Source organism: Euprymna scolopes, chromosome 44 (genome assembly GCF_053919585.1).
Source record: "Euprymna scolopes isolate OS-2025 chromosome 44, ASM5391958v1, whole genome shotgun sequence".
Taxonomy (NCBI): Eukaryota; Metazoa; Mollusca; class Cephalopoda; order Sepiida; family Sepiolidae; genus Euprymna; species Euprymna scolopes.
In genome coordinates, this window is record NC_136525.1 from 10,527,558 (window position 1) to 10,553,287 (window position 25,730).

General features: G+C 36.4%; 1 protein-coding gene across 1 annotated transcript in view; it reads left to right on the top strand.

Moving 5' to 3' along the window:
* The window catches only part of LOC145268689 (uncharacterized), a 1,072,728-nt gene that overhangs the window by 162,645 nt on the left and 884,353 nt on the right, over positions 1–25,730 (top strand). The window contains exons 13-16 of the mRNA XM_080124201.1: positions 10,375–10,647; positions 13,209–13,475; positions 14,960–15,220; positions 20,229–20,252. Of these exons, the coding sequence (XP_079980327.1) occupies positions 10,375–10,647; positions 13,209–13,475; positions 14,960–15,220; positions 20,229–20,252 (825 nt within the window). The remainder of the gene's footprint in view (positions 1–10,374; positions 10,648–13,208; positions 13,476–14,959; positions 15,221–20,228; positions 20,253–25,730) is intronic.

Sequence of the window (25,730 nt, forward strand, 5' to 3'; positions counted from 1 at the left end):
TACATAAAGTATATTCAGACATAGGGCAAGGTTTTTAATCAGTTTTTGGCCGAAAATTTGGCTGCCAAGGGGTCAAAGTTAAAAATATTTGATTTTTGCGGTCTCTAGTAAACTATTTGGCCACTTTTTGGTCTAAACATTTGCAATTTTACATAAAGGGTATTCAAACATACAGCAAGCTTTGTAATCAGTTTTTAGATGAAAATTTGGCTGCCAAGAGGTCAAAGTTGAAGGAGTTGATCTTTGCAGATTCTACCAAATTACTCTGCCAATTTTGGGTCTAAACACTTTAAATTTTAGACACACACACACACACACACATATATATATATATGCACATACTTATGCAGATAGATATGAAAAGTCTTTATTAAAGTTTGTGCCTATTTCCATTCTATGAAGGCCAGGCGTGAACGCAGACCCCACAATTTTATTATACCATCCCTATTTAAGTTAAAACATACTTATCAAAGTATTCTTATGTACATCTATATCAAAAATACTTGTAAAAGTTTTTTTTTTAATTTTTAAATTTTTTATTTCCATACTTTGTGGACCAGGCGCGAACGCAGACCCCACAATTTTAATGAACCACCGTTCTGCCAGATCAAACATACCCTTTCCTGTGTCTCGATACATCTTCTATCATTATATGTAATCAGTTTTTTTTTAAATAGTCAACCATATAGGAGCCTATTCGTGACCAGACACACACACACACACACACACACACATTCAGCTTTATATATATATATATATATGTATATATATATATATATATATAGGAAACAATAAGAATGGAAAATGAAGTCACACAAACTATATATTGGTGAATATAGAATGGTTCATTTATTTAATAGAGGTATACAAACATTTAGTTGGGAATAGAGGGGAATCTGTTTGCCTCTGAAGAGCTGTATGATTGCATAAAGGACTATATTTTCTGTCATCATAGCGAAACACGTGTAAGACAGAAATGGAAAAGATATAGGCATCTGTCTATATTATAACGAATTTAAAAAAAAGTGAGGGATATAAATAAGCAAAATGTAACTTATATAATAAAAAGGCCTTTTGTGTGTATGTGTAAGAGAGAGAACGTTTCCGAGGGATTCCAAAACGGCTGGGCCGACTTTTTTTTTTTTTTTCTTTAATTCCACACAACTATGCTTCATGTGTCTGGGTGTGTTCTTAGATAGGTTTTATGAGAATGCCCTCGATAGGTATTAATAATCAAAAAGAATCCAATTAAAAAAAGAATAGTCTCGTGTTGATCAAAGTTAACACCCTTATACAGCCTAACATCACAAGTGCATTTGAGAAGTTGTGTCACCACATATGCAGAAGGGCGTAACAATTTGTATAAAATGATGTTTCTGAAATAATGTTTTCATTATTTGAAAATTTGGTATTTTTTTTTTTTTATAACCTGCCCCAGCATAGTATAAACACCCCCAACCTCCCCATGTTAAGAACGGCTTTCAGATTAAACTCCCCCAACCTCGAAAGTTGTTCCTAACATGGCGTGGTTTTGGCGGGGGGCGGGTATTCGGAAAGCCGTTTTTAACACGGGGAAGTAGGGGGTGTTTATACTAGGCTGGGGCGAGTCGTAAAAAAAAAACGAAAAATTTTATTGACTGAATTTTATTTATAATTTTTATGTAAATAAAATTTTGGCTTTTAAACCGTACGTTCCCACTGTCTTTCTGACATTATCCAAAGACCAAAGAAAATTTTTTTTAAGAAAAGTCGGTTGTCTGCCCTTGATTCCTTCATGAACGCTGCTTCCCCACTCCCCGTATTGTCACAGAATAAAATTTGATTTTCTTGAATTTAAAAAAAAAACTTGATCATATTATGCGATTTATTTTTTTTTTGTTTAAATATTTCATCTTTTTTTTTTTTTTTTTTTTTTTCCCCTAAATATTTCATCTTCGTTCCATGACTGGTACATACATCATACAGACTCTGCAGTATTCTCTTTACTCTTAATTGCTGCCATAAAGTGCCAATCTGAATAAGCACCCATGGACCCCCCCCCCCTCAAAAAGGAGTAGGTATCTGGAAGGATAGTCTCATGACAACAATACAAATACTACACTACACCTTCAAAGGAGGATGTAATTCCTGGAAGGATGGTCCCTTGACAATAGAACACATACTATACTACTACCCTGTATATTTCAGAATCTTGTGCCCCCTTGAGGTAAGTACTTCTGACTAACCCGACATGCAGCAAAACCCCACCCCTTCACTTTTGAGGTCCCTAGATGCCGGAAAGCCTTTTAGTCTAATAGCTTTTTCCTTCGAACTGCTAGACTTTAGAACTCCCTCCCGATTTTCTGCTTCCCTGACTGTACTGACCTGCAGAAGTTTCCAATCTCTTGCTAGACATGAGTCGAAACGGTTTCAAGTGACAACATGCCTCATTTGGGATGAGAATGAGTTTTAATAAAAAGGTATGTCGTTCCCCCCTCCCCAGCATGCCCTCAATTAGGCTAAAATAAGTAATAACGACTATTCACGTCTTATCTGCTTGAGGAATCGTTGGAAATTTTAGTAATCGTTTGTTAATGTTGGCAAGAATAGGATTCTAGAATATGATAATTTTTCTGGCTCAGCGAATCAGAATGGGCGGACTATGTCAATGGAGATTATGTTATGCCTATAGTAAGCAGTTACGATCGGTGTAATATCAGTAGCGTAGGAAAATGTAGAATTGTTCCTGGTGTCAACTGGTAGCGGTGGTAGGACTTAATAATTAGAGAGAAAAATAGGAACTTCTTTCTCAAGATTGTGATGGTGTTGCTCGTCAGATGTAATGTAGCATTGTATTAACATGATTGAAGAATCGTTGGAAAGAGACAGAATTTTCTTCCCCAACCCCCTCGCCTCCAGTGTCACATGATTTTGCTGATTTACGTTTTACTGAGGTCACCTTTTACCCTCAGGTGTCGCTCAAACTTTCCCAATGGAATAACAGCTTTCATTATGCAACAGCTTCACAACTCCTCAGCTTTATATATATATATATATATATATACTAGCGGAGGTACTCGGCGTTGCCCGAGTGTTTCTTTCCGGGACGGGGGGGGGAGTTTTAAAAAATGTTATGGTAGGTAAGTAGGAAGGATCAAACCCGGAGTCATGAGTAAAAGTAGGAAAATAAAGTGTGAAAAAAAAAAAAAAAAAAAAAACATCTGCAACGTTAACAGTTCGGCCACCAAGAAAAGTCCATTCCAGTTGTTTAGGAAAAAAACAAAAAAAAAAAAAACGACTACAGTAGGTCGGCGCGAACGTGAAAATATAATGTGAATTGTCCAGCACGCTAACCACTACGCCACAGAGCACTGCAGCTTAGTTTAGTGATTTTAAATAACTTCACATGAAAGAACTACGAAGCCAAACCGGTGTTCTCTTCTCAACTGTTCCTTGTGAACGATCCCCAAACGGTGTTAAGTGGTGGCAGGGGGAGGAGGAATTTATTAGAGAGAAAATATTTTACCACTTCCATTGATCTTAACCGATTTTGGCCGTGACTTCTCAGCAGAAAAAGTATAGAAATCTAAGATTATCGAGGAATTTGAGAAATAATAAGCCTATAACACACCTCAGATATTGTTCTGCCGTTTGTGCATATTATATTTGCATGAAATATCTTTATTTTTAATCCTATTAAGGTCAAAATCCGACGGGAAAAAATGAGTTCATTTTATTTATATATATATATATATATATATATATATATATATATATATATATATTTGTTATTGTTGATTTTTCAAGCGATACATACGGTTAATATTGGCTCCGCCTCGGAGCTCATTTTTTCATTTACTTAGAAAGTCGCCCTTTTTAATTTGGACGTATATAACATTTTTTATTTTATTTATTTATTATTTTTAAAACCGTAATCTACGTACACGCGTGTTTCAAGGTCATTACCTCTCGTCAGCATAGTTTAACTGTTTCTAGGGATCAAACCTCAGACCATGTTTACCACAGTCCGGTGCCTTAACCGTTATATATATTATTATTATTATTATAGTTTTTTTTTTATATTTAAATTTCATTAAAAAAAGTACAATTTTTCAAAACAAAAATTTATTATTTGAACAAAGAAGACGATTCAGAGTTCTTTCCATGGATTTTCGGATTTTGAATCCATGGATTAAAAATATTATCCCCTAAAAATATTTTGTAAAACTTGATACCACAGGATTCAATAATCTGTGTTCTTATTCATCTCAGGATTCTGACATGTAACCGAAATATGAGGAATAAAGGTTACATATAACTTTATTATAATATCAGATAAATAAGGAAAGAAAATAAGAGAAAAATATATATTCTCTTGTTTGCTCCTCTTAACTGGGTAGAGCTTTTTTTTATTCAGGTAGGTTTGCCTTATCACTGAAAATTTATTTTTCAGCTTATATATTAGTGTTGGGACGATTAATCGGAATCGGAAAAATCAGAGCTTTTTAAGGTATCGAAATCAGGGAAAATTTGGAGCTTATTTTCCGATGCCAAAACCGATTCCTTTTAATTATCTTTTTTATTTGATTTTGTTTTTATAAAACATGTTTGTAATAATAGTAAAATAATGAATATTTATTGATTTAAACTTCTAGTAAGACTAAAATCTCTAGATCAGCCCATCACAAGTGGGTTTTTACGTTTGAGAAAATACAGGCACTTTTATGATGCTTTTTACAGTAATGTTTTTACTGTAATCGGGACAACATAACCATTTTATAGTTAAACATTTAGAGATTTATAAAGAAGAATCGAAGTTGGGAATTTAGTGTGGAATCGGTAATTGTATCGGAATCGGGGGAAAAATATGGGAATCTCTCCATCACTAATATATATATATATATATATATATAGATAGATATATATAGATGATGATGATGATTGCAACGTCTTGTCAGACGAGTGCCACTCCCTCAGACCATGAGCCCAAAAATTACTTCCATCGCCACAGGACCATTTTTATAGACGAATGCCTGAGGGAGTATCTATACACAGATGATGTTACAGAGTTTTAGCTAAGTCTCTCTCACGGTTCAAAATGGTGAGATTCAGCAACAAGCATGAGCAAGATAACCAGCAACAAGTTAAACTGTGGACCAGCTTAATGCGGGTACTGGTCTCCCGCTTTATGGTTTTTTAAATCGGAGATTTGCTTCTCCTAGAAAGGTTGCCTTCACCACAGCTTGCAGGAGCCCTCTCCACCCCAGCACACACATACATAATACACACAAACATACACGGTGCTAGTTGGCCGTTGACCCCGCAAAAAGGGTTCATTCGCCCTTTGGAAGGTCTTGTTTTAAATCCTTCAGGGAGACTAGCCAGCCTCCTCACCAAACAAGTCTGGTGGGGGAACCAGTTTAGTCGCTGGTGACCCGACCATGAGGCAGGTAGTACTGGGTTACATGGTACCAGTAGCATATGACATGACCTGACTATAAATATATATATATAACTACTTAATTTACTCACATAGAATTAATATACGAAAGTATAGATTTATGCGTAAACTTCAAGTATTTACTTCAAAAGTGCTCAATACATAGGTAGAGCTAGTTAGTAATTTATAAAATATATATGGCGATTAAGCTACACTGAATATTCGCATAAGCCTGAGGAGTCCTAGAGTGTATGAAACGCCGAATATTCAGTGTAGCTTAATCGTCATATATATTTTATAAATTACTATATATATATATATGATGATTGCAACGTCTTGCCAGACGAGTGCCACTCCCTCAGACATTTAAAATCCATGAGCCCAAATGTCTGAGGGAGTATCTATACAAATATGATGTTACAGAGTCTTAGCTTTGTACGACAGCTAAGTCTCTCTCTCTCGGTTCAAAATGTTGAGATCCAGCAACAAGCAAGAGCAAGATAGCCAGCAACAAATTAAACTGCAGACCAGCTTAATGCGGGTACTGGTCTTCCGCTTTATGGTTTTTTAAATCAGAGATTTGCTTCTCCTAGAAAGGTTGCCTTCACCACGGCTTACGGGAGCCCTCTCTACCCCAATACACATATACACATATACACACACACACACAAATATACACGGTGCTAGTTGGCCTTTGACCCAGAAAAAGAGTTCATTCGCCCTTTGGAAGATCTTGTTTTTAATCCTTCAGGGAGACTAGCCACCCTCCTCACCAAACAAGTCTGGTGGGGGAACCAGTTTAGTCGCCGGTGACCCAACCATGAGGCAGGTAGTACTGGGTTACATGGTACCAGTAGCATATGACATGACCTGACATATATATACATACACACACACACACACACACACACAAACACACTTACTTTCATAAATTAGAATTTAAAATTGAAATATTAATATTTACAGATTTATTGTAACCGAAACAAAAATGCTCAATGTTCGAGATAGAGCATAAACATATGGAATTAAATCATGCAAATTGCAAAATTTATTGTTCATAAACAAGCAATACAGGATGAAGTCAATTATTGGGTTTGTTTTTAGTGTTTTTATTGAATGTAACATGTTTATTCGGGTTTGTATTACTGTACACATAGATTCGAAAAAGTTGTCAAAAAACAAATATATAACAAATAAATGTTATCAAAGGTAAGATAAGTTATTTTTCTACCAAAGTGGACATATTTTTTGTGTTTTTATTTAATGTAACATGTTTATTCAGCTCGAAAAGCTGACAGTGTTTACCGATGTATTGGAAAATTCAAAATGGCGGCCGACTCTCTCTCTCGGAGAGGGTAAGTTTGGAAAAAGGTGTTATAAATAATAAACTAGACAAAATACTGTTAGAAATTCGCTCAATATATGTTACCGTGACATAAGTTGACATATATTCGGTTGTTTTTTAATAGTATTTTGTCTAGTTTATTATTTATAACACCGTTTCCCAAACTTATGTTAAAGAGACAGTCGGGCGCTATTTTGAATTTTCCAATACATCGATAAACACTGCATGTTTTTCGAGCTGAATAAATATGTTACATTGAATAAAGACACAAAAATATATCCAGTTTGGTAGAAAAGTAACTTATTTTGCCTTTGATAACATTTATTTGTTATATATTTGTTTTTTGACAACTTTTTCGAATCTATGTGTACAGTAAAACAAACCCCAATTATTTCCTTATTCCATGGAGTTTTAAAAATTTGGCTTTTTTTTCTTCAGAGTAAAATTGATAACAAAAGAGTTCTTTTATAGACTTGCTATAACCCTTGTCCTGTAGATTAGCACCAAAAATTGACAGCTGCAAGGTTTGAAAGAAAGTAATGTTCGAAAAAGTATATAAATATATATAAAAATGCAAAAAGGATATCTCAATTGATGTCCAAGTGTGATGTTATTTTTTGTATTTAATAGTTTTACTGTCATTTCAAGCGGACCTCCGCTCTTGGTCACAAAAAAGTATCGACACTTTTTTGTGACTAAGAGCGGAAGTCCGCTTGAAATATAAAAAATAACAATAAAACTATTAAATACAAAAAGTAACATCGTTTTTCATGCTTTTTTTTTTTTTTTTTTTTTTTTTTTTTTTACAAAGGCGTCACCACATTATCAAGGCCCAGAGGCCACTCAAGGATAAGGGTTAAAGAGTGTACAGTAGAAATTGGTCAATATAGTAATCATTAGTAATGGAAATTTGGTAAATTTGATAACTTATATGGAACGGCTCATCAAGAACTTATTTACTTTAGACTTGAACACAACCATATTGTAGTCAGCCGGAAAGCAGAAAAACGGAAGACAATTCCACAGGCGTGCAGTTCTAAGAAAGAAGCTTTGTTCATGGAATCTACGTTTAGGTTTAGGCACAGATAAAGAGTGGGGGAAATTATTGATAGTGTTTACAGCTAGACGAGTGTTTCTTGTGAAAGTTTGGCGAGGGGGGACCATAGATTGAAGCTCAGTTGAACACTTTACATGAAAATAACGATACATCAGAGACAAACTCGCAACATCTCTTCTGAGAGATAGAGGTTGCAAGGAGGAGAAAAGGACATCTCCTACGAGGCTACGAAGTCTATTTTGAACTCTATCAAGGCAGGACAAGTCCTTTCTAGCAGCTCCTGCCCAGATGTGGCAACAGTATTCCATCCTTGGACGTACCTGGCTCTTATATAGGTAGAGAATAGCATCAGCAGTGAGATATCTACTGGATCGATAGAAAGATCCCACCATTTTTCCAGCAGCCTTGGCAACAGATTCAAAAAACCCTCGTAACCTTTAAATCACTATCCTAGAAGCATACGTGGATTTTTAACATACATATATATATATATATATATATAAATAATAGCAAACAGTTAATAAAACATGTTAAAAATACTTTGAAAAAGAGTTCAAAATATATTTAATCTGAAAAGGAAACATTTGATAAGTGGATAGTCCTTAATCCGCGGAGTTTCGAAGAAATATTTTCCTTCTCATCAGAGGGTAGGAATTAGAAAAATCGGATTTTGCATACAAAAGTTGGATTATTTTGGACCATCTTCCAATTACGTGATTTCCTTGGATTTTACTTGTGCAAATGGAAATTCAATTAACTTTCTTGAAGTTATATTTTTGGATTTTGCCATCATTGGATTATTTACCTTTCACCAGACTATCCATTCACATGAAATCACCTTTTTCTTCACCATATTCCCTCTGCTTCACTTTTTTGTTATCAAGTAAGATCTTTGACTTACTTGTTGTTTCATCAAATACTTTTGCATGCAAAATCCGATCTCGCATTTTGCTAATTCCTACCCTCTGGCGAAAAGGAAAATATTTATTCGAAACTCCACGGATTAAGGACTATCCACTTATTAAGTGTTTCCTTTTCAGATTAAATATGTTTTTAACTCATTTCAAAGTGTTTTTTAACATGTTTTATTAACTGTTGGCTCTTATTATAAACTCTATCTCCTATTTGGTTTTATCGAGCTTTTACATCTGGCTGAGATTACTTTATAAATATTAATTCTTTAATATTTATAATATACTTTAGTTTTACCATCTTGGATCATTTTGGTAAATTTAACTGTAATTTTTATTATATATATATATTGTATTTTGTGTACAGAAAGTTGTTAGATAAGTCATTGGTACCGTCGGTTTCTAGCCCGATAATTGGGACCGTTTTAGATATCCATACCAAGCTCTCTTCAGCCAATACTCATCTTGATATGGATATCTAAAACGGTCCCAATTATCGGGTTTGAAACCGACGGTACCAATGACTTCTCATTTAACAACTTTCTGTACACAAAATATAAATACGCTCTTATTTTTCGGATTTTCCTTTTAATTGAGCACTCTGCTGAAGTTTTTTTTTTTTTTTTTTGGAAAAAAAACTAATCATATATATCTTTATTAGAATTGCAAAATTTAAAAATGATGAAAAAGAAATGAACCATATTCGGATGTTATAAAATAAATAAGTCGATTGAAATAAAAAAAATCACGAATTGTGATGGAACCCGAAGCGCTTTTCGTCAAACTTTTCAAGGATATATGTCTGAATTTTTTTTTTCTGTAGAAATACTTATACGAAAGGGATAACGAAAAAAAAAAAAAAAAAAAAAGAATGTTGCCCTCCCCTAATAATTTCCCCCCAAATATATATATATATATATATATATATATATATATATATCTTTATTAGAATTGCATTGAATTCAATTATTTACGAAAGTGCATTTTTGCCTAAACGCGAGTTGGGAATAATTTTCTCCTTAACCAATTTGTTACTCCCATATGGGGAGCGGTATATATATTATTTTTAAAATAATTATCCATTAACACGTGTTTCGTCATCTACGACTCATCAGAGTGGCTGAATCTCGCTTCTCGCTTCATTCAGCCATTCTGATGAGTCGTAGATGACGAAACACGTGTACCAGTGGATAATTATATTTTAAAAACAATATATGTGTTGTATCTAAGGGGAACGGTCCATGTGACAGCAAAGGAGGGGGTGACATTTGAGCAGACCGCCCCGGGTGATGTTTACTCCAGCAACGCCACTGCCTCTCGGCCACCATCAACCGCCACAAAGAATTAAGGGTAATTAACAACTTTAAATGTCAAATACAGGTACAATGTTAAGACGGTCAATAGTGATCAAGCAACTGGAAATCATGATCTCTTACAAGGAGCCAGTAATATTTCTATTACAGATTTGAATCGGATTTCTGAAAGAGATCAAAAAACCAAAAAAACAATTTGATCCTGGGGGGGGGGGGGGGGGAATAACGGCCGAAAAAAAAAATCAACAATTTCCTGTCACAAAAGCGTATGAATATCTAAAATTTTTTCTAATCATTGCGTCTCGTCTTATATTTTTTGTTCTCCGTAGCTACCGAAAGCAAACCGCAGTTTATCCAGAAACTGACTGACGTTAAGGTCAAAGAACGGGAAAATGCTATGTTTTCTTGTGAAATGTCCCACGAGAACCTCAAGCCCATCTGGATGAAGGGGGGCGAGAAGCTGATCTCGGACGGCAAGTACCAAATCATCACCGACAGGAAGATGCAGAAACTTATCATCCGTGACGTCACCCTCCGCGATAAAGGCGAATACACGTGCATCTTTGGGGAAATCTCAACTTGGGCTAAACTGGTTGTACAAGGTGAGTGGAAATTTACCTTTACTTGTGTAATGTCCTCCACATCACTGCCGAGATTTCAAACGTTCTTTTGTCTCTCATCTCTCTCTCATCTCGTCTCTCTCTCTCTCATCTCTCTCTGTCTCTCTCATCTCGTCTCTCTCTCTCATCTCGTCTCTCTCTCTCTCATCTCGTCTCTCTTTCTCATCTCTCTCTCTCTGTCTCTCTCTCGTTGTCTGTCTGTCTCTCCCTTTCTCCCTCGTCTGTCTGTCTCTCTCTCGTCTCTTTTGTCTGTCTGTCTCTCTCTCCCTCCCTCGTCTGTCTGTCTGTCTCTCGTCTCCTTCGTCTGTCTGTCCGTCTCTCTCTCTCTCTCGTCTCTATCTCTTTCTGTCGTCTCTCTCACTCGTATCTTTTTCTCTTTTTTTCGCTCTCTCTTTTTTTCACTCTCTCTTTTTTTCGCTCTCTCTTTTTTTCGCTCTCTCTTTTTTTTCTCTCTCTCTTTTTTTCTCTCGTCTCTCTCGTCTCTCTCGTCTCTCTCGTCCCTCTTGTGTCTCTCTCTCGTCTCTCTTGTGTGTCTCTCTCTCGTCTCTCTCTCTCTCGTCTTTCTCTCTCTCTCGTCTCTCTCTCTCTACTCTCTCTCTCTACTCTCTCTCTCGTCTCTCTCTCTCTCTCTCTCTCTCGTCTCTCTTTCTCTCTCGTCTCTCTCTCTCTTTCTCTCTCTCTCTCTCTCGTGTCTCTCGATCTTTGCATTTCTCTTTTTTTATAGTCCTTTTTATTATTTTTTTTTTGCCGATATTTGTATATCATTACGAGCAGGGATACTTGGTGTTGCCCGGAACAAAGGTGCAACAATTAAAACTTCTATCTCCCTGTAACGTATGTACACTTGCACACACGTTGTGGCCTCAGTCGCAAAGTGGACAAAAGAACAGGAAATAACTCCGACTTATTTTGTGTGTTCCTATCCAGAATGCCCCCCTTTTTTTTGGGGGGGGGGGGAGGGGGAGCTGGATTTTTCCCCCACATTAAAAACTGACCTTGTGTCTAACTCTGCCCTCATGGGGAGGCAAGTAAATAGGAACTACGACTCACTGTTGGGGTTCGTGCAACAAAGTTTATTTCTCCATCTTTACAGTCGTGACGTCACCCACGTGATCTAGAACCCGAGATTTCGAACGTTATCTCGTCTTTGTCTTTCTTTTTTTATAGTCCTTTTCCCCACCCCCACCCCACGCTGACGTCACTTTTCATGCATTTATTTATGTTAATATGGCAACAGGAAATCATTTTTCAAACTTAACGTAATCGATAGTATTAAAGCTGTTCTGTTTTTAAATCTCAGAAACAGCTATATATATATATATATATATATATATATATATATATATATATATATATATATATATATATATATATATATATATATATATATATATATAAATGCATAAAAAACCGTTAAGGTAACGGGGGAAAAAAATAAAACCACAGCGTTTCGAAGTTGTTAATATCGCTAAAAAATGCCAATAACAAAATCATATATAAAAAAGCCTGGCGAATTCTCACGAGAATGAAACGTGAAATATTCTGTGTAGCTTAATTGCCATTTATATATTTTCATAAATTACTAATATATATATATATATATATATATATATGATTAGTGTTTTTTTTTTTAAAATCCAGCAGAGTGCTCAATTAAAAGGAAAATCCGAAAAATAAGAGCGTATTTATATTTTGTGTACAGAAAGTTGTTAGATAAGTCATTGGTACCGTCGGTTTCAAGCCCGATAATTAGGACCGTTTTAGATATCCATATCAAGCCCTCTTCAGCCAATACTCATCTCTAAATAGAGCTTGATATGGATATCTAAAACGGTCCTAATTATCGGGCTTGAAACCGACGGTACCAATGACTTATCTAACAACTTTCTGTACACAAAATACAATATATATATATATATATATATATATATATCAAATAATAATAATTCATTTATATCTACAGATAAGTGTTTCATGCTTCTGCAATCATCAGTGTAGCTTAACAATTCCTATCGATCATGAGATTCAAACACAATCATGAAGCTGCCTTTTTGCTCCATTTGCTAAGTGTTTATCTCAGGGTTACTAAATAATTGCTACGGGAATGAAGTATATTAAAAACTATTAGACACCGAATTTGGGCGAGTATAATGACAATCTAGAGTGTTCGCACGAGTAGAAGTCGTAAACATTGCATGGACGCTACTTGACTGTCTTAATTATAATTCCAGGGACAGTGTCTATCTTAAGTTTTCTTAAAGGGGCTTCATAATTATAATTAGATAATAATTATTCATTTTTATCTACAGACACTAGTATTTCATGCTTACGTAATCATCAGTGTAGGGTGAAAAATTCCTGCTGTTTATGAGATTCGAACCCAGCCATGAAGCTGCCTTTTGCTCCATTTGCTGAGCCTCTACTTCAGAGTCACCAAACAATTGCCATGGGAAGGAGAGAGAATTAAGAACTATTAAACGCTGAATTCGGACAAGTATAATGCTAATATGTAATAAATGGATTTATTTTTTTCTTTGATTCAGAAATAAAACCGGAATTTACCAAGAAACTGAGTGAACAAAGCATTACTGAAACAGAAACGGCCACATTCACTTGTGAAGTATCAATGGAGAACCAGAAAGCAATTTGGATGAAGGGCGGACAAAAACTGACCACAAACGACAAATATGAAATCATCACCAATAAAAGAATCCAGAAGCTTATTATCCGCAACGCCACTTTGCAAGATAAGGGAGAATACACATGCATTATTGGGGAAACCTCAACTTGGGCCAAGCTCAACGTACAAGGTAAGATAAATCAGACTCTTTTCATTATAATAAGTTCTTATCGAATTCTGCGATATTTTGATAAATATTTATTGTTCAGGGGAAGTGACGTTTCCCATGTGTGCGTACATTTGCGCACGTTATCGTGTGTGTGTGTATGTACGTGAATGTGAGTGTATATACGTAAACGTGAATATATGTACGTGTCTGTGCGTATGTGCGTGCGTACGAGGATGTGTATATGCGTGCATGTGCGTGTGTGTGCGTATGTGTGTGCATACATGTGGGTGTGTGTATGAGGGTGTGTGTACATGTGGGTGTGTGTATGAGGATGTGTATATGCGTGCGTGTGTGTGCGTATGTGTGTGCGTACATGTGGGTGTGTGTATGAGGATGTGTGTACATGTGGGTGTGTGTATGAGGATGTGTATATGCGTGCGTGCGTGTGTGTGCGTATGTGCGTGCGTACATGTGGGTGTGTGTATGAGGATGTGTATATGCGTGCGTGTGTGTGCGTATGTGCGTGTGTGTGCGTATGTGTGTGCGTACATGTGGGTGCGTATACGTGAGAAAAAAAACGTTCAAACAAATTGTATAATAAAGTGTCGTGGTTGAATGAAGTGTTGTGCTTGCAAAGTTTATAATTTGAATACAGTTTATTTAATAATTTAAAGAAATGTCTGAGGTGAATGAATTTTAATAAATGAATGAGAGTCAATAAAATTTGAAATTTGAATTCAGTATAATTTAAATGAAGTTTTAAAATACGTATTAATTCAATTTTGTAATTCTACATTTTTAAATTATCATATGTTTTTAATTAAGAACTTTTGTACAAAATTCATATGAGAATATAAAGAAATGAGTTTAACTTTTTTATTTAAAATTTCCCAATTCCAAAGCAGGAAGGTATGCAATTACTGTTGGTTAATTAATAACTTTGATAGTTTGATAATAATTAATAACTTTGATAGTTTGATAATAATTAATAACTTTGATAGTTAATTATGAATTAAATAAAAAATATACCTTTTTTTTTGTTTTAAATGAAATTCACATGGGAAGTCATATTGACGCTTGACAAAAAGATAAATTAATTAACATCTAGCATGTTTTTAGTTTTAACACAGACAAGAGAAGACCGTTTGTCTTTATAGCATGGTGACAGCAAGAGAGCGAGTAACGTGATTACTTGTTTATGTATATAGACAAAGAGAACATCACTCCAAGTTATTCAAAAAGCTTGAATTAACTCCTCATCAAAAACCAAGACAAGGGGAGTAACTTTAAATTACTCAACAAAGCTTGTATCACTGAAAAAAAAGCATAAATCTGAAGCTGTCAAAAGGGAGACAACTTTTCACATGGTCCAAGGGAGACAACTGTTGCTGTTTTTACAGTATTAAAACCTATACCCACATTGAAAATTTCCAATAATTATAACAAAACTGAGATCAGTTTTTGACTGCATGACCTTTGCTAATTCATTGTTTATTATTTTTCAGAGCTGAAATTTACCAAGAAAATGACTGAATCAAAGGTGAAAGCTATGGAAAGTGCGACATTCACTTGTGAAATGTCCAAAGAAAATGTCCAGCCAATCTGGATGAAGGGAGGACAAAAACTGAGAGCAAGTGACAAGTATGAGATGATTACAGATGGCAAAACACAAAAACTTATCATCCATAATGTCACACAAGAGGACAAAGGAGAATATACCTGTATTCGTGGACCGGCATCCACTTGGGCCAAACTGACCGTAGAAGGTAAGCAACATGACAGTTTCTTACGACCTATAAATAAATAGGGTACTCAGATTTAGACTTAGGAACTCCCACATATGTAGTAAACATTGTGTCTAAATGATTTAATTTGTAACAAACCTGTTTTATTACCGGTTCTTGTTAGATCACTAGAGTTGAGCAGTGTTGAGTCTGGGCAGTAGCAGATGGGTAACCAAATCGGGAAGTCCAGGCGCCGTACATAGGAGGACGTCGACACCTCCCCACAAAAAGTTGCAAAAACCTAACGTCGTCATCTCCCCTAATAGAGATATACATGTGACTGGGGACCATTTGTGAATTTCATACTCCCATAGAACTTTCTCCTTTGGAGGAAGTCGGTTAAACCCATATAGGGTTTGTACCACTTCCATTTTTCCAAACCTGTTTTTTTTTTGCCAGCCTGTAAGATCTCGTGCAGACAGAAGGAGTGAAGAGAAAAGATAGAAAAAAAAAAAAGAAATGGCCACCTTGCTCAATATGCAAATGATACGCTTCTGGTTGGATATAAAAGAAGAACCTGATTTTTCACAAGGGGTGGATTTTGGATTTGACTATCGGAGTGGCGAGTTGTAAGATGGTGGGAGGTACTTGGTAGTAGAACGTTGAGTGTTGGAAGCGTGGCATCGTTGCCTCTTGATTTTTTTTATTCTTTTTACTATAAAAATATATCGTAGCACACTTCAGAGGATCACATGCACACCCTGGCCTCATGTTTGCCAACGACGCTGTTACATCATGAAGTTTAGAAACACCATCAAAGAAAGAATCTGTTCTCTTGACAAAGAAGTTAGAATATCATCCTCTAAAGCTGATATCTGACAGTGTGCTAAAAATTTGTAATGCGTTACTAATATATATATCTAGAAGTGTAAGCCATGTTTAGTTCCAGAACAGTTCCGATGGTTCGTTGTTCTACACCTGGGAGGTGACTGGTTCTCAGTAGACAGAACAGGTTCCGATGGTTCGTTGTTCTACAATAGTCCTGGAAGGTGACTGGTTCACAGTAGACAGAACAGTTTCTGATGGTTTGTTGTTCTACACAAGTCCTGGGAGGTGACTGGTTCACAGTAGACAGAACAGTTTCCGATGGTTCGTTGTTCTACACAAGTCCTGGGAGGTGACTGGTTCACAGTAGACAGAACAGTTTCTGATGGTTTGTTGTTCTACACAAGTCCTGGGAGGTGACTGGTTCACAGTAGACAGAACAGGTTCCGATGGTTTGTTGTTCTACAATAGTCCTGGAAGGTGACTGGTTCACAGTAGACAGAACAGTTTCTGATGGTTTGTTGTTCTACACAAGTCCTGGGAGGTGACTGGTTCGCAGTAGACAGAACAGTTTCTGATGGTTTGTTGTTCTACACAAGTCCTGGGAGGTGACTGGTTCACAGTAGACAGAACAGGTTCCGATGGTTCGTTGTTCTACAATAGTCCTGGAAGGTGACTGGTTCACAGTAGACAGAACAGTTTCTGATGGTTTGTTGTTCTACACAAGTCCTGGGAGGTGACTGGTTCACAGTAGACAGAACAGTTTCTGATGGTTTGTTGTTCTACACAAGTCCTGGGAGGTGACTGGTTCGCAGTAGACAGAACAGTTTCTGATGGTTTGTTGTTCTACACAAGTCCTGGGAGGTGACTGGTTCACAGTAGACAGAACAGTTTCTGATGGTTCGTTGTTCTACAATAGTCCTGGAAGGTGACTGGTTCACAGTAGACAGAACAGTTTCTGATGGTTTGTTGTTCTACACAAGTCCTGGGAGGTGACTGGTTCGCAGTAGACAGAACAGTTTCTGATGGTTTGTTGTTCTACACAAGTCCTGGGAGGTGACTGGTTCACAGTAGACAGAACAGTTTCTGATGGTTTGTTGTTCTACACAAGTCCTGGGAGGTGACTGGTTCACAGTAGACAGAACAGGTTCCGATGGTTCGTTGTTCTACAATAGTCCTGGAAGGTGACTGGTTCACAGTAGACAGAACAGTTTCTGATGGTTTGTTGTTCTACACAAGTCCTGGGAGGTAACTGGTTCACAGTAGACAGAACAGTTTCTGATGGTTTGTTGTTCTACACAAGTCCTGGGAGGTGACTGGTTCACAGTAGACAGAACAGGTTCCGATGGTTTGTTGTTCTACACAAGTCCTGGGAGGTGACTGGTTCACAGTAGACAGAACAGGTTCCGATGGTTCGTTGTTCTACAATAGTCCTGGGAGGTGACTGGTTTGCAGTAGACAGAACAGTTTCCAATGGTTCGTTGTTCTACACAAGTCCTGGGAGGTGATTGGTTCGCAGTAGACAGAACAGTTTCCGATGGTTCGTTGTTCTACACAAGTCCTGGGAGGTGATTGGTTTGCAGTAGACAGAAGTTTCTGATGGTTCATTGTTCTACACAAGTCTTGGGAGGCGACTGGTTTGCAGTAGACAAAACAGTTTCGATGGTTCGTTGTTCTACACAAGTACTGGGAGGTGACTGGTTCGCAGTAGACAGTTCTCGAGTTCGAATCCACACAGCAAAAGATTCTGTTGACACAAAGAAAACATATGCGAAATTTCTACAGAAAGGTTTAATTTTTATGAAGCAATTCTGGTTTCTGATTGGTTGGTAGCAGAACGTGAATTCATTTGATTCATCAGTTCCTAGCAGCATCGTTTATAAATAGAATCTCCCGACTGTGTGGGATCATACCCCTTTATAATGCAAAATATTGTAACATATATACTAGCAAAGATACCTGCACTTGCGCAGAACTTTACTATATGCTCACATACCCACTTTGTAGGCACTCTTGCAGTAAGTGGATGTTTTAAAAGCAACTGTTTCTTTAGGTGTTTAAAAAAATTTTTACCACTTCCTGAAGTGACCGAAATCTAACTAAAAACTTTAAAGCAAACAGGTTATATCAAAGTTGACACTTATATTGTTCCTAGTTACTTGCCTCCCCACGAGGGCCAAGTTAGACACCAGGGTCGGTTTTTAATGTGGCACATATTGTTACACATAAAAATTGAAACAATTACAAATAGTTAATATTTATTTAATTGGTTGATGGGATGGGGTTTGAGGAGAGTGAGCTGATTCGAATTCACAAAGTTGACCAGCACCAATGTGGCAACTCCCAGGATGGTGAGGGACCCCAACTTAGTGTGCCCCATCCCTAGGTGGGGGAGTTTATGAAGAGCCACACTAAATGACCTTTAACCTTGACCTTGAAAAATTTGCTGCACCATCCTTAGGTCAGAGACCATCATTATGTCAGGTTTGGTCATGATCAATCCAGTGGTGTGGGTTGTAGGAGAGTATATATACATAGTTATGACCTTGACATCTGACCTTGATCTTTAAAAATGGTGTGCACCATCCCTAGGTAGCAGACCATCATCGTCTCAAGTTTGGTCATTATCGATCCTGTGGTGTGGGCTATAGGAGAGTTGTATACACTCACACACACACACACACACACACACACACACACACACACACACACACACACACACACACACACACACTCTCTCTCTCTCTGCTACTTTATATATATTTATATAAGATGGTGTGTACTATCCATGCCAGGTTTGGTCATAATCGGTGCAGTGGTGTGAGACATAGGAAAGTTCACACTCCACCAGGTCTGAGCGACCATCCAAATTGCACCCCATACCATGTTTCAACGTTGATTGCAATCTTTTCAAGTCAAACTCTTGCTGATGGGGGCCCCCATACCCATTTGTGCTTCATCAGAGAAAATGACAGTGGTTCAAAAGGTCATCGGTCTCTCCACCATCTCATGAGCCCAATCTTTTCTGCACTTGATCTTGGCAGGACGAAATAGAGGTTTCCTTCTTGCAGGTCTACCATAGTAGCCCAGCTTGTGAAGATACCTGACAGCTGTTTTTGGACTGACACCAGCTTGTGTTGCAATGTCAGAGGCTTTTGCACTGAGGATCCTCTTCAACATTTCTTTTCACAAGACGCAAGGTTCTTTCAGAGGGCCTGGGGTGACCTGGATGAGGGTTTGTGCACTCCTTGTCCTCTCTTGCGAATTGTACAATCACTCCATTAGCAGTAGAAAGGGGTATGGAAAGATTTCCTGATATTTTGCCGTGACTTAGACCACTTTCATGTTGACCCACGATTCGTCCTTGCAGAAATTCTGATAGGTCTGATGTTTTGTTTTGTGGTATGCTTCAATGTTTTGAGGTTGGTTGGTTGTTTTTGTTTTACGGCATATCAACCCTTTTCAGGTTATTTAATGCCGAATCCAAAGATTTTGAAGAAAAGTTTTTTTATTTGTTGTTTTCAAGTCGGTTTCTATTTAATCCATAGTTGGGACCCTAACAGGTACTACCACTCCGGGTCAAAGTGGACCTCGGAGAAATGGCAATTAAAGGGTGGCTCCACACTCCCCAAAGCCCACAATCTGGGGCCTCACCACTGGATATAGTTTAAGTTCATATCCAGAACCTCAATGTTTTGAGATATAATTTTAATGAGATACTCAAAGTTATTTCAACACTGTTCTTATCTGTAAATATAAATAAGCATATATTAATCTTAGAAAAAATATTTATCTATTTATCTATTCTTTTCAGTTATGTCTGTGTAAATGCTAATCCCTGATTTTATAAATATCGAAGAAGGGGAGATAATTCGGTCTTTTAAACTAACTATGCTTCAAAAGGAAACAATTCTCTCTTTTAAGTTCAGGATTATCTCTTCTAAACTAGAGTATGCTTCACAAAAAAAAAAACATACAAAAAAATTCAATCCAATTCTTGATTTTAAAAACAATCAAGAAAGGGAGATAATTTTTTTCGGAAGTACACGATTCTTCACAAACAAAAACATTTCTTTCAATCTAAACGCTGATCTCCGACTTTATAAACCTTTTAGCTTTTTTTTTAAATCTTAAATAAGTAAAATAAGTAAACTAGTACGCTTTTCTTCTAAAAAAAACAAAACAATGGACAATTTTTACCTGATATAAATGTTTTTTCATGCAGATGATGTAATAATGGACGAAACGGGTAAGTTTAAATCATGCCTACTGCTTTAAATTGGTTATCTGCAATTCTGTCTTAGCTTTTTCTTATATGCAGTTAAACTTGTATGTCTTAAACATATATACTGTATTGCTTATAATTATCTATACTGTACAGCTTATGCTTTGCTATACTGTACGGCTTCTACTTCACCATACTTTATGGCTTCTATCATGCTATACTGTATGGTTTCCGCTTCACTATATTGTATGTCTTCTACATCACTATACTGTAGGCTAATTCTTAGCTATAATGTACAGCTTACACTTAACTATGCTGTATGGTTTCTGCTATGCTATACTGTACGGCTTCTGCTTCACTATACTGTATGATTTCTACTTCACTATACTGTACGGCTTCTACTTCACGATACTGTATGACTTTTGCCTCACTATACTGCATGATTTTTGCCTCACTATACTGCATGACTTCTGCCTCACTATACTGCATGGCTTCTGCCTCACTGTACCGTATGGCTTCTGCCTCACTGTACCGTATGGCTTCTGCCTCACTGTACCATATGGCTTCTGCCTCACGGTACCGTACGGCTTCTGCCTCACGGTACCGTACGGCTTCTACTTCACTATATCGTATGGGCTGTGCTTAGCTATACTGCATAATTTATACTTACACTGTACAGTTTGTACTGAACTATGCCGTACGGCTAGTACTTAGCAAAATTGTACAGCTTATACAAGATAGCACTCTCATCCTGAATACCATCCATGAAAGTTTTAATAAAATTCACAATCCTTTTTGTAAATTAACACTTCGACAACACTATTAATAGCAGCTGTAAGAATCTTTCGGATTCTCTCCTTCCGAGTTCGAGCACGTGGTTCTATGGTGAAAAAAGTTGCTGGTCAGTTTTAATGCTAATATTCTCTTTTCATCGCTAGCAGTATGATCTTCAGTTCATCTCAGTTTAAATGAATGGATTTTGTTTTGCATTCTGCTTCTGAGACATACCTTCACTCCAGACCTGAAATCCAGATCAAATCCATTGCCAAATGATTGGATCATCCTATTGCTCCAGAAGATATCTCACTTCTGACGCACTCTTCTACCTATATAAGAGTCAGGTACATCCTAAAATGAACTACTGTTGCCACATCTGGGCAGTGGCTTCTCGGAGTACCCTTTTCTGCCTTGACAGAGTACAAAACTGAATTTGAAATCTAGTGGCCAATATCCTCTTCTCCTCCCTATCACCTCTAACAGAAGACACATTGCTAGTCTTTCTTTACTCTAAATTTATTTTCATGGCAGGTGCTCGACTAAGCTCCAATCTCTTGTTCTCACTGTAAGACGTTCATGACAACAACTCATTTAACTACAACTCGTCCATCTACCACCACTATCAATAGCTCCCTCCTCCCCCTCTTTCCATCTACCTAAGACTAAACAAAACTTCAAAGTTTCTTTCCTAGAACTGACTATCTGTGGAACAAAATATCGTGAGGCTACCTTTCAACAAACTACAACATGGTCGTTTTCAAGTCTAATGTAAACGAATCTCTTTTCAACTGCACCCTTAAATAATCAAATCCTGGGCCTTAATAAGTAAAAGAAAATAAAAAAAAATAAAAAGAAACCCTTGTTTCAACTAATGACATAACTCGGTTCACAGATAATAGCAGCGCAAACAAAACATTCACAGCAAGAACTCGTCTAGCTACACCCGTTGTCAGTAGTTTCTCTTTCTCTCTCTCTACCTAAGACTAAACAAAACTTCTATAGACAAAGTTTCTTTCCAAGAACTACCTATCTATGGAACACAATTCCACAGGACTGCTTCCCAGCTGACAAAAAATGTGATTGTTTTCAAGTCCAATGTAGACAAATTCTTGTTGAGTAGTCCTCTAAACTAATCAAATTCTGCTTAATTTCCACCATTACTGATCATCACAATGTTGTCTCACCATCCACCTGACAATTAACCCCTATCCTCGAGTTGCATTTGGGCCTTGATAAGTTATGACGCTTTAGTAAAAAACGAAATTTGGTACAAATACACTTTAGACAACATTTGACTTTTCCACAAGGCTTCCGTCATGAATGTCCAACAGTGTTTATTTTTATGACCATTCATTGATAGAGGGAGCACTTTAATAATCGTCTCAACAGTAAGTGGTGTGATCCTGAATGGGCTTCATACTCACCGGACCTTAATCGCCCAGATTTGTATTGGTGGAGTTCTGTTCTATATATATATATATATATATATATATATATATATATATATATATATATATATATATATATATAAAAAGATAAAATAATTAAAAAAGAAAGATATTAACTAAATAGGCTTACTTGGCCAAAACGTGAGACGACAACTATGGATGGCAGTAATTGCTGTGGATGCAGTTAGAAGATTCAGAGTTCCTATCTCGTCGCGGTTACCACCTGATGAAGGCCAGAGGAATAGTTGGCCGAAACGTTGTGAAATAACAACTAAGAAAAGATGAGGATAATAGTCCGCAATAAATAAATAAATAAAAACTGAATACCGTTGTTTTACTACACTATTTGGGATGATGTGACACAAGGGACAGAGAGTGGGATTGGCGGGCATGCACACTAGAAGAACACTCTGGCCTGAGAAAAATATCTGGCAGCCCCGCATTCCTTGGTAATGGCATCTTTGAATACAGGTGTAACAGAGCCGTTGACGTGTATCCAAATGATCAAGCTGGTGTGGGAGGTGACGTCAGGGCAGAGCAAGAGAAGAAAAAAAATTGTTTGGGTGTTTTTTTTTTTTTTTGTTTTTTTTGTTTTTTCGCATATCAACCTTTTTTGGGTTGTTTGATGCCGAATCCAATTATTTTGGCAAAAATAATTTTTTATGCTTCAAGTTCTTTATATCTTCAAATATTTATGTGTAGGGTTTAGTTTGGTTGTTTTGTTTAACCAGTCGGGAAGGGAGATAGAAAGAAGTGAGAAGGGGGGAAAAGATGGGGTGTTGTTTTGTTCTTTTGGTTTTGCAGAACATGATTAAGTTTTGCAAAAGGAAGTAGAAAAACAAAAAGCATCAATGTTAGGTGCATTTCGTCTCGGGAAGCCCGTATCCATCATGCAGCGGTCCTGATTGAAAAGTTTCCCTCCCATCTAATCAAAATCCACAGTGAAATAGTTTCTTTTTAGTATTTGCATAAAACTCTTTCAGGTGCAGGAGTGAATGATAGGTCATTGTGACATGCATGAATGATAGGTCATGGTAGGTCATTGTGACATGAGTGAATGATAGGTCATGGTAGGTCATTGTGACATGAGTAAATGATAGGTCATGAGGTATGTCATTGTGACAATTCAGGAAATTGTGGGCCAAAATGAGATCACTGTGTAATCATCAAGCTTTTTGAGTTAGCTTACATAAAACTTATTTATATACATATATATATTGGACATTAAGAGGAGATTGTAGATATATATATATATATATATATATATATATATATATATAAATACCCGTTCACATACACTTTTTTATGATAAAGCTAGACCCCAGAATTAGATGGAATCGAGCAATTGCATCGACAACGGACAATGCCAGAGCCAAAGCCGGTTTCGATATACTGCATCTCATCAATGACATGCTTCAACATAGGCGCGAACCCAGGTCGTCGCATGCATGTGCAATACTGACGACCTAACTATATGGGCCACGGCACAATCCATTGGCTATGCCTCGATTTTTTAATCTTTATATGTTTATCTAGTTCTACATTCTACAAGTCCCGCGTCTTATACAACTAAGATAGTTACTGCTGGTATGCAGGCGGTAGACATCACATCTACAAACATTAACTGAAATCAGCCGACTCCCCAGACGGTTAGGTCGTCAGTATTGCACACTTCATGCGTGCGAGGACCTGGGTTCGCACCTATGTCGGATCATGTCACTGATGAGATGTAGTACATTGAACCCCGCTTTGGGTCTGGCATTGTCCGTTGCCGATGCAATTGCTCGATTCTATCTAATTCTGGGTTCTAGCTTTATCATGAAAAAGTGTATGTGAATATTTTTTTGCTATAATAATTAAATACCTACAGACACTAGTGTTTCATCCTTTCGGGATTCTTCAGTGCAGGGTGTCACGATTAACACCAGCCGAACGATTCGAACCCCGCACCACGAGACATCTCTGGCTTGATTAGCAGAGACCGTATCCATTTGGCTACCATTAACTGCGTAAAATAGCGTTGAATTTAAACATTTTAATTTTAAATGTTCATTTACGTCAGTCAGAGAGTGATCTAATCGTTATACGATGATCTATGCATAAGAGCTAAATTGACCAACTTTAATTCGACTGAAAGTGCTCAACGATAAGAAATGAATTTCTTAAAGGGGCTGTCATAATTATTTTTTTGCTATAATAATTAAATACCTACAGACACTAGTGTTTCATCCTTTCGGGATTTTTTAAGATTGTTTATTTATCTATTTATTTTTTATAAGCGATTCTGTGGTGTTTTTTTTTTTTTTTTGTTTTTTTCACTCTCTGGGTGCTTTAAAGAGAGAGGTTATCTGCCCTTTATTTATATTCTAGTCGCCCGCACATTTTTGGGACGTATTATTTGTAATTGATTTATTTAAATATTTTCTACGTGCATAAAATTAAGTTATCTATAGTATTGGGACGATTAATCGGAATCAGAAAAATCGGTATTTTTTAGGGTATTGGAATCAAAAAAATTTATGACTGTTGTCCGATGGCAAAAACGATTTTTTTATTTGATTTTGTTTCAAGCAAAATCTCCCACGGCTGGTAGTAACAATAAAATAATAAATATTTATCGATTTTAAACAACCATAAATAATCCACACATGTGTATTCTTACGTTTGGGAAATTATCTGCCCATTTTTACAATAATTGGGAAAAAATAACAATTCTATAGTTCAATATTTAGAGATTTATAAAGAATACGAATCGGAACCAGTAATTGTATCGGAATTGGGAATTTAGTACAGAATCGGTAATTATATCAAAATGTGGTAAAATATTGAAATCTTTCTGTCACTAATATATATATATATATATATATATATATATATATATATATATATATATATATATATATGTGTATATATATATTTAAAAGAGTGTAGCCATCAACAATTGTGGGTTTTTTTAAAGGTTTTCATCATATTTTTATTTTAAAATATTTTAAAATAAAAATATGATGAAAACCTTTAAAAAAAAAACCACAATTGTTGATGGCTACACTCTTTTAAATATACATTTTTTTTCTCTCGTTGGAACTACACAACCATCACTTTATATATATATATATATATATATATATATATATATATATATATATATATATATATATATATATATATAACCTTATATTTAAGCCAAATTCATATTTATAATTTTATTCTATTTTTTATTCTCAACCCATTTACTTTACTTATCAACTCTAACAAGTAAATATTTTCCTTTTTATTT